The sequence below is a fragment of the Octodon degus genome, unplaced genomic scaffold, assembly GCF_000260255.1.
Source record: "Octodon degus isolate 3935 unplaced genomic scaffold, OctDeg1.0 scaffold00019, whole genome shotgun sequence".
Taxonomy (NCBI): domain Eukaryota; kingdom Metazoa; phylum Chordata; class Mammalia; order Rodentia; family Octodontidae; genus Octodon; species Octodon degus.
Genome location: NW_004524595.1, coordinates 21,227,746 through 21,238,287, shown reverse-complemented (window position 1 = coordinate 21,238,287; position 10,542 = coordinate 21,227,746). Strand labels below are relative to the sequence as shown.

The 10,542-nt window shown below is 36.1% G+C and overlaps 1 protein-coding gene and 1 pseudogene across 6 annotated transcripts in view; one reads left to right on the top strand and one right to left on the bottom strand.

Annotated features, from left to right (window-relative positions):
• Clock (clock circadian regulator) overlaps window positions 1-10,542 on the top strand; it is a 191,857-nt gene that overhangs the window by 106,641 nt on the left and 74,674 nt on the right. For all 6 annotated transcript variants that reach the window (XM_023710915.1, XM_023710913.1, XM_004627517.2 and 3 more), the window contains 2 exons: window positions 7,060-7,149; window positions 9,695-9,754. In XM_023710915.1, coding sequence (XP_023566683.1) covers window positions 7,103-7,149; window positions 9,695-9,754 — 107 coding nt within the window. In that variant the 5' untranslated portion in view covers window positions 7,060-7,102. The remainder of the gene's footprint in view (window positions 1-7,059; window positions 7,150-9,694; window positions 9,755-10,542) is intronic.
• Window positions 1,234-2,186, bottom strand: LOC101566373 (annotated as a pseudogene).

Genomic DNA, 10,542 nt, shown 5'->3' with positions numbered 1-10,542 from the left:
TTTTTGTATGTTGGACATTCATGGTTTCCATTGATTTCCTAAGCACCTAGGAGTTTTTGTTGTTATTGTTAACAGGAATCAAACTCAGGATCTTATACTTGCCAGGCAGGCACTTATGCCACTAGGCTATCTCCCTGGCCCTTGTTTTTGTATTTTATGTGTCTGGGGCATTGTCTCAGTTACTCTTCTCTTGTTGTTGGGACAAATACCCGACACCCAAAATGAAGGAAGAAAAGGTTTATTTGGCTCACAGTTACTAGAGGTTTCAGTCCAAATTCAGCTGGCTCCAAGGCAGAGCGGCACATGGCAGAGGGCAACCTTTCATGGTGGCAGCAAAGAACAGAGAGAGAAAGTGGGAGGAATAGCAGTAACAGTGGCCACAGAGAAGAAGTCTGTCTCTCTTGTGTAACATTCAGGCTATCTGCCCCGGGCTGGGGGAAATACTCACACCCATAATCCCAACAGTACTAAGACCCATAATCCCAGTGGATCATGAGTTAATCTCAAACTCTAGAAGTCCCTGCTTCATGACTGCATGAGGCTTTGTGGGAACAACTAGACCTAAACCGTAACAGGCATGTTACTCATTTTGATTATTATTTTTTTTCCTGAGAAATTACTTTTTCTATAGCCACATCTATTTGTTTTTTTCACTTCTACTATCATTTCAGTAAGATTCAGTTTGTGGCTTCTTATTTCTTCTATCTTATGCTCTTGATTTCTATGTGGGCCAGAGGTGGATTGGGGTTGCATTTTACTTCTGTATCTTATTCTGTATTTTTATTTTGCTTTATTTTGTATGTTGGTGTCTGTAGATTTCTTTTGGTAGATAGCTTTATCACTAGTATTGATGCTTCCTTTGGAAATGTTTGTTCCTCAGAGAAGTCTTTTTTTTTTTTTTTTTAATGATTCTGAATTTCTGCTTTATTAGGCAGCAGGGGGAAAAGGTTTAGATTATGCTACAAAAAGAGCCCAGCTGCACATAAATAGCAACTGAGTTTGCTGGGGAGGAGGTGGGGAAATTCTTCAGACTACTGCACAAGGACACAGACTTCCCATCCTAAGCGAGATATTAAAAAATACTAAGACAAATTTCTTGTAAGACAGAAAACAGAAAAATTCACATACTAAACAACAGGCCCATAGTAACTACAATACATCCCTCAGGGGATAAGCATGCCCTTGTAGGAAGCAAACAACGCTTTCCATAGAGAAACCACTTTCACAAGATGATTAGGCGGACTGGGGTTTTGTTTCTGCATCTGTCAGTCAGCGAATGAAGATACCATCTTCAGGATGTTCCGTGTCATCCATTTCATACATATATGATGCCATTACAAGCATAGTCCCATCTTTGCCAAAGGCAAGTGATGCAATGCTGTTGAGGTATCGAGGAAAATGGCACAGTCGCTTTTTGTTAAATGGATCCCAAGTATTTACAAATCCATCAGAACCACCTGTGGCAAATGCAAGGTAGATGTTATGAAAGGAAATGGCATTGACTGGGTAAATGTGCTCAATATTACTTTCTTTTAGCCTGTGACACTTGAGGGCATACTTCTTCTGTACCTCAGGGCTTGGGTCCAAGTATTCATCTGCCACTCGGCCTTCAGTAGAGCTTGATACATAACCCTGCTTGTTTGGAAATGCTCGGATGCAGTGAGTTTGGTATTTCAGGCTGGATTCCCTGCACTGCTGCACATAGCCCATGTTCCATAAGTCCCACACTAACACTCTGCGGCCTGCTGTGCCCACAATCAGCCAGTCTCTAGACACTGAGAATGTGTAGACCTTTTCAGGCTGAGAGAAGGTCCCAGAATTACAAGGAGTTCTGGAATCCATAATTTAACTGTATGTTCTCCACTTCCAGTGACCATCACATTCACTTCTAGACAGTGTTCAACACATCTAATAGAGGCATCATGGGTTCCAACAAGGTTTTCTTGATCAGTGTTCAAATCATGCGTTTTCAACTAATGATCTAATCCCCCACTCCATGTGTGTGTTGGATCATAGAACGCGCAGTCCAGAACCACACCAGTGTGCTGGTACTTGAGCCGCAGGCAGTTGGCTGGCACGTCGTAAAGACGCACTGACATGTCCCAGGAGGTACTGAGGCTGAACTTCACAGAAGAGATGCCATCCTTGGGCGGCTGGTTCAACTTGAACTCGTTAGAACTCATCATCTTGGTCTCCCCACAGAAGCAAATGTACTCAGTCTCTAGCTCCAGCTGCCTCCAAGGTTCCCTCAGAGCACTTTCTCCAGAGAAGTCTTTTAGGTGTAGGTGGTTTTTTGTCTTTGTGTCTACCCCAAGAACGTACCCTCCTAATTTATTAAGGATGAGAAATTGCTGTTGTACTTAGCACTCCAACTTTTGGTTCTGGACTATTGTGGAGGTTATAACCCCAGATGATCAATGTTGTCATATTGTGAAAAACTTATTACAACATGTATGACATTATGGTTAAAGTAGTACAATAGCATCAAAAACAGCCTAGCATATGACAAACTGTGGTAACTATTGGTTTGGTATCTCTGTGTAGGAGTCACTTTCAGGTCCTCGTCTTGGTCCAAGAAGCCAATATTTATAATCCCAAAGTTGCGTTATTGGAGTCCCATCAAGTTGATTCCAATCTACCACTTACAATGCAACCCACGGTGAAAATAAAGACACTAAGTTATATTTTCAGTCATTGGGGAGTCAAGGGGCTCTCAGTCCAGCCACGAAGATGACTTTCCGGGAACCAAGAGAGCGAACCAGGACCTCACCTGGTTTTTATTCAGTGGGGGAGTGGCTTGAGGATTCACTGAGAATTGTGGGAAGTAGGTGATCATTGTGAGCTGAGCTAGGTGGATGGCCTAAATTTACCTCTGCGATATGCAGAGAGAGTAATCTGCATTATATAGTATCTAATGTTTTGGGAAGTCTGGTGTTCAGCTTTGATGTAATTTTTCAAGCACCAGGAAGTCATAGCCACTCTCGAGGGTTCAGAGCATTAGGTCTACTGTCTTGTCTCGACCTGGCTCACATTAAAGAGCAGCAGGTATAGGTTACCAGGGAAACATGCACGCCACCTTCAAAGACAGTCACCAGCACCTCAGGTAGACCAGTATACATTGCTTAAGGCCAATTGAAGGATAAACAGAAGTTCTAGCCAGCTCTGTACAGAATAATATGAGGAAATAGGGTCAGGCTCAGTCAAAATGGGGACAGTTGCTCTTCTTTCAAGGAGAGCTGCTCAGGTGGTTCTCCACATCTCTGACTATAGGCAAAAATTCTACAGTCTTTTTTTTTTTTTTTTCCTTTTTTCAGTACCAGGTATTGAACTCAGGACCTTGTGCTTGCGAGGCAGGCACTTATACCACTGAGCTATCTCCCCAACCCTGGAAAAAAAAATTCTATAGTTTTATAACAGTCCAACATATGCAATGAGTTTCCCCTTGGAAGATTGATTTGCACTGCTGGCTCCATGGGAACCTCAAATAACACTGTTCTTTCATGCCAGGCTGGGCTTCCCAGCCCCTTCTAAAATAATTTTTTTGAAGGCTGATTGCAAGTTTCAGCCCACCCTGAGACAGCTTAGACCCTGTCTCAAAAAGTAGTTGACAAAAGTAAACAAAAAAAAAGGGGATACGAATGAAGGATGATTTTGTATCTGTATATTCAAAATAGGATAGATATACAGCTACTTTCTGTTAATTCAATGAGAAGAAAGATTTGTAGTAATAGTGTTTGTGGACAGGATATCATGTCTGCATCTTGTACTATGAATAACCACTAAGAAGACAACAATATGGAATGTATTAATTATTGAAACTGTCCTACTAATTGGTTTTGAAACTATCTCATTGCTATTTGTTTCTCAATAAAATTATTTTTTTAAAAAAGTAAAAGATTCTGAAAAAGTGTAGCTAAGTTACCTCAAATTTCCCATCCTCTTGTCTCAGCATTCTGAGAAGATTAGATCACAGGCATGTGGTACCATGTCACATGTAAAGCTAGTTTTTAAGCTGGTGTTTATAAAAGTTTCATGCCATCATTGCCCTCTGTTTTCATAGCATAGTAAGGGGATGTGTGCCTATTTTGTAATGGGAATGACTTTGAACTCAAGTGGGTTGCATAAAGGAACCCACTTGAGTTCAATTTATTCCTAGCTGCAATGTGATGATTTATAATTGGTGAATTTGGATTTTGGTAATTGAAACTGATCCTTTCAGAGGCAGAATTGTGTATCACTTTTGCCAATTAATGTAGTTTTTAAAATTTAATAATTCTACATTCATAGACTATATAGAATTTCCTTTTCAGCTTGTGTACAAACATATGGCAACTAAAAGGGAATCATTCTTAAATTCTGTAGCATTGACAAGTATGACTGTAGCTTTCCACATTGTTTTGTTAATTTGATACCCTTTTGAGAAGTTTGCTGTGAGGGTACTCTGTCTAGCCTACAGTATTTCACTTATTTTACCTTTCCCTTAAGTAAAGTATGTCAAATAATTGACTGGAAAAGTAGATGAAAGATCTGGAACGGGATTGTTACAGATAGTCTGAAGCTGTTCTTGGAGATGGAAAAAAAATATTTTGAACTATTGTTTAACAGCAAAGCAGCCTTATAAAGAATTGATCTATGTCTCTTAAACCATTTTGGATTTACTCTTTTTATAATCAGTAAGGCCTTTCCTATATAGTAGAAAACTTAGTGCTTGGGGTAGGGTATCTTAGTCACTTTGTCATTGCTGGAGCAAAATATCCAACACACGCAATTTTTAAAGTAGGAAAGGTGTATTTTCGATTATATTTTATTGAAGGATTCGATCCATATGTAGTCAGTTGGTACTGAGGCAGAAACAGCATGGTAGAAGAGGCTAACCAGAAGAAAGTCACTCTTGGGCTGGAGAGATGGCTCAGTGGTCTAAAGCACCTACTTAGAACAAGCTTAGCAAAAGCATCAGGGACCGCGGTTCAATCCCCCAGCACCACATGCCAGCCAGCCCCGCCCCCTGGTGGGCTGAGCTGGTCTCTCTCTCTCTCTCTCTCTCTCTCTCTCTCTCTCTCTCTCTCTCTCAAATAAATAAATAAATAAATAAATAAATAAAATTTAAAAAAAAGAAAGATTAAAGGAGATGAAATATTAAAAAAAAAAAAAAGAAAGAAAGTCACTCTTCTATGGCAGCCACAGAAGCAGAGAAAAGGGAAGGCAGGATCCTTGGAATGAAATACGGACTTTCATCTGACTCCCACCCCAGCTTCCTTTTCTGGTTAGACTCTACCTCCTAGCAGCATGCATTCATGTGAGAGTTCATCAGTGGATGAGCGCCCACTTGTCCACCTTCCAAAAACCTACTTTAGATGATTTGGGAGGAGGGCAGTATTTTCAATCTAAATATAAGGGGGATGTGTTTTATGATTGTCCAATTTTCTACCTTTTGAAAAATCAGACATACATGTTTATAACATATGTATGTTAAAACGTCATACTAGCTCACATCTGGCCTTTTAACTTTAAATTGAAATTGTTCTTTTTTAATTCATGTGAACTGGCTATTGGCTTTGTACCATTGATTTTTAGTTACTTTGTTTTTTCTTACCAGTAAGACCAACCTATATTACTGTATTTCTTTTGATCAGAGAAGTATACTTAGGTGATCTTTAAATTTTTGTATAGTTCTAAAATTCTGTAGTCGTATGTTTCACCTGCTATTACCACAGACACTTAAATCACAGTATTTTTTTTATTGTGTCCTTTTAATTCTCACTTTTGAATCACTTGATCATTTTAGTTCATTTTCTGCAGTGCGATTCTGCAGTGAAAACTGCATAAACAAGTTTATTCTTCCTCCTGTAAAGATTTTTTTTTTTTCCTTTGTCGCTCTAATCTTTTGGTCTTACAGTCTTCAGTCTTCCCTAGCTTAGAGTTGCATACTGATTTACATTATTTTTAAAATTTTAAATAAAACCAAACTTGTTAGGATGTTTATCAGAATCAGAATAATTGCATTTAAATCATGATTATAAGAGCATAAGTATTTTGTGTAGGTAAAAGTCTGCCTTATACTTTCAGAAAGACAAAGTTTAGGCTTATTCTGTTTGGAAGCAGTTACTGTAATTTATTCAATATATAAAGGTAATTAAGGTTATTCTTCATTTGACTTGTCTTTACTCCTCAGCCACTCCTATTCTTACTTTATGCTCTAGTAAATAAAACTTTAAATTGTAAAGCCTAATATTTCTATAAATATTAAAAATGCTAAACCTCCTGCATTTTCCATATATGATAATGTCTTGTCTTGTGAAGATCTGTGCCTTTGCAGATTCTCATTCTCTTTGCTTTACAATTCCTTGAACTATTCACTCTGACATCATGTGGAAATTTGTGAAAATGTTGATTCTCATTCACTAGAATTGTGATGGAGCCCACAGTCTGCCACTTAGTAAATTATCAGGGATACTGATGATCTATAGATTATGTTTTCCATAACAAGAATCTTGACTTCTGGGAGACTCATCATTATCCTGAACATTTCTGCACTTTCTCCTCTTAATTCCCATGAGTTCATCTAATTGTTCTGTCCCAGGAATGTCATTACACAGTATATAAGTTTTTGTTACAGTTGTTTATAGATTATGTCTTTGCTCATTGGAAATTTTTGTTTAAAGAAACTCAGTCTTTCATCCTTATATATCAAAAGCCTACCATACTGTTTAGCAGAATATATAGTTTTAATAGATATTGTCAATTAGGTGGTTTTATTACATCCTGTTGACAGTTATATAATCAGATATGTACAGTGAATATTAAGAATGGCCTTTGCATTTTAAGTTTAGTAAAAATAAAGGAAATTACAAATATGACTTTTCCTTCATACTCCTTTTCAAAAAGTTTTTTATAAATCTCAAATGTGGGCTTTACATCTCAAATGTCCTACCAAATGTGGGCTTTAAAGTAATGTTCCAACATCTTAAAGTCTCTGTGATAACAATACAGTATTTCTCAAGATAACTTTGTAGAAGTAAGTTTTTAAGAAAAATAATAACTATTTCTTTTTCACCCAAGGAACAGTACAAATGTCTACGACAAGACGAAAACGTGTTATGTTATGCTGTTTACCATAAGCTGTAGTAAAATGAGCTCGATTGTTGACAGGTATGTTTTTAGAGACTTTAAATTTTTAAAAATATTTGATTATTAAAATATATATATATATATTTGATTATTGAATCTTTTAATTATTTGAAAATTTGCTATTAGAATAATGTTCCATATCAGAGTGGTAGGATTTTATTTCACTTAAACATAATTACTGTTGTATTCAATTTCTGTATTGAACAAACATGATATAATAATAAGATACATCAGTATTTTCAAGAGCCAAAGTTAATAGTATGTAGCCTGTATTTTAAGTGGTTATTCAATCACAGTTTTTAGTCATTTGATTAAAAGCTGCTTGGCATGAAATGATAGCAACTGCAGATGTTTCCTTGGTACCTCTAGAGTCTCTGCTGCTAATTCTGTCCCTTCAGGCATCTTACTTAGCATTTGTTCCTGATAAGAGGCACCTAAAATTAAGATCACTAGTTGAATTGTAATGTTTGAACCTCGCTCTTACAGAAAAGATACACTCAATTTCTTAGATTCTACGACTTGTTAGAAAATTTAGACGTCTCTATAATTTGATGTGCCTAAACAATTGATTTATGATTTAATTGTTGGCATTGTTTTTCCTTTCTTAGTGGCACAAGAATAATAAAATTACATGTTAAATGATGAAATACAATATTTTAAAGTACCTACTCAGACAGTTGAAGCACAAAATAGTTTTGTATTTCTAACCTATAATCCATAATGTTGTTTGGTTGGTTTTTGTTTTTTTGTTTTGTTTTTTATGGTACTGGGGATTGAACTCAGTGCTAGGGAAGCACTCTACTACTGAGCCACATCCCCAGTCCTTAATCCAAGAAATAAATACGATTTTTTTGGTGTTATACTTCTGAGTGATTATAGACAGAATGACATCTAAAGATGACATCTGTGTGTTTGAGGTTAAATAATACATTTAAGATCACATAGCTAGTAAGTGATATACTGGAATTTTGACTTATGTTGGTTCATTTGACACTAAAGTTACAGTGCTTTTATTATACTATACCATGTGATTTGTACATAGAAAAATAAATTTAAGAATTTTGCAGGTACAGCTGCATGCAAAAGTAGCTATTGAGTTCTGAAGGTAGCTTCCCCTCTTTTCTGTAGGTACACATTAAAGATATATACTACCAGTGGTAGTGAATCAATGGCACATGTGCTGAAGCAGGCTGTTTGTATTACTGAAAGCACTAAAGGTTCGGCATCACTCTTCTAACAGAATATAAAACCTGAATATCTTATATTTGAGGAAAAGAAAAAAAAGGCAAAGAATGTCCTTGAGCGACTTGCCTAATCATAACCATAGGTTTGGACTATGCCCTAGCTAGAGGTGGAATCTATAAGAAATCTTCCCTCAGAATATTTCATTTTTTACTGCTCCAGAGGGATTAAACATAATTTTTTGGTGTTATACTCCTGAGTGATTATAGACAGTATGGCATCTAAAGATGACATCTGTGTGTTTGAACATAAATTAGTGATTATTAATATGGGTTCTTTATGTCTCTGAAGGTTACAAAAATTATGGACTTTCTCCACAACAAAATACATATTCACACAAACTCTTCCATAAATTTCTAGGTATAAATGGAATCCCAAAAATCTTGTCATAGAGCTCCATGGTGTAAGATTTGTAGTTGATTTCAAGAGTGAGTCCAACAGGAAACTTACAGGCTGTTGGCCTTTGTAAGCCATAGAAAGATGTGGCTTGAGGAATAAATAGCTCGTGTAAAGGTTTGCAAGCCACTGGAAATTTGGATATTCCTATGCCTTATCTTAAGGAGTTAACTGCCAATGCTCTTGGTGTAATTTATTAGACTGTTCTTACCCTTGATCATCCCATTGCCAACCCTGTCTTGTCACTTAGATCTTCCCTTAGTGTCCGTACTTCAACAAGTCTTTCCCTAATTACTCAAAATAATCACTAAGTAACTAAAATTAACACCTTAAAAAAACCCATTATCACACATTTTCAAGTTTGTTCTTTTCTACTAGAAAAACTAAGAGAGGTGCTATAAGTTTTAATTACTGCTCTGTAACCACATTCAGAATAGAAGCCATGTACCTGAGTGCTAATAAATATTTGTCAGATAGATCAGTAAATGAATGAAAATGTATAAGCTAATTGCTAGCTTTTGATGTTAATGAGTATGGCTTTACAAATGTATCAAAAATTTAAATTATGCTATTATAATCATTGAAAATAATTCCAAGTGAAGAGTTTTATGCAGTGCTAAATATATTGACTTTCTTTAGACTCTCCCTGGTTATTAAAAGTTTGAAACAATATTTAAGCTAGTTAAATTCTTGTTTAGCAAGCTGTATACATGTATAGTTAAGTATAAATATATGTAGAAAATCTTATAATTAACTATAGCTAAAATATATTTTTAAAAAACAGGATACTAGTCATTGAACTTGAATTGTTCAGTCCATTACCTTAATAGAAATTCTGCACTATAGCTAAATCAATTTATCTGCCACTATAGTATTGCTTTTGCTTAGTGAATCTACTCTTACTTTCCACTTTATTTTTTTCTTTTAGAGATGACAATAGTATTTTTGATGGGTTGGTGGAAGAAGATGACAAGGACAAAGCAAAAAGGTAGTTTATGTGAGTTATAAAATAGTGAAAAAGTGAAAAATGTGTAAGTTAAATAGTAAATAAATAGAAAATCAGTTATTTCCAAATGCTGTCTCCTTTAAGAATTTAGATAATATTAGCAAAGTAGAAGAGCTTAGATGATCAATATGCAATTTATGAATTAAATATAGTTATCCTCTGACCTTTTGGAAAAACATTATACTTTGATTAAACAAAAACAAAATTAGAGCTGGCCAGATAGTTTACCAGATTAAATCATCTGCTTAGGCACACGTAGGGGACAAGGGTTCAATCCACCACCTGCTGTGCTGGCCCCACCCCCCAGGATATGCTGAGACAGTGATTGAGACTGGGCATGGTGGCGCTTGGGAGGCTGAAAATAGGATCACTATGAGTCCAATCTGTGTAGTGAGACAGAATATCCCCTATACCCCGTAGACCCTGTACTTAAATACATTAAAAAAAAAAAATTAGAAAATCTGACTTTACAAAGCATATAATCCATTTACATCATAAAAGAATTCACTGCTTTATAAATGTCTCAAAAGCTCTTTGTTTGCTGATTACAAATTAACACAGAATAGCAATAATTATTCATTTAGCACATATATTTAGAATGCTTACAACTGTTTAGATGTTATGTGTAGATGCTTAAATGAGAACCTTGGGTCCACATCTCAGACAGGCCCAAATGCAGAATGGCTATACTCTGTTGGAATTGGCTCTAGTAGGTACATAGGAGGAAAGAGTATGAGTAAGTCTAGGGGCAGAGAGAGTTTCATTTATAT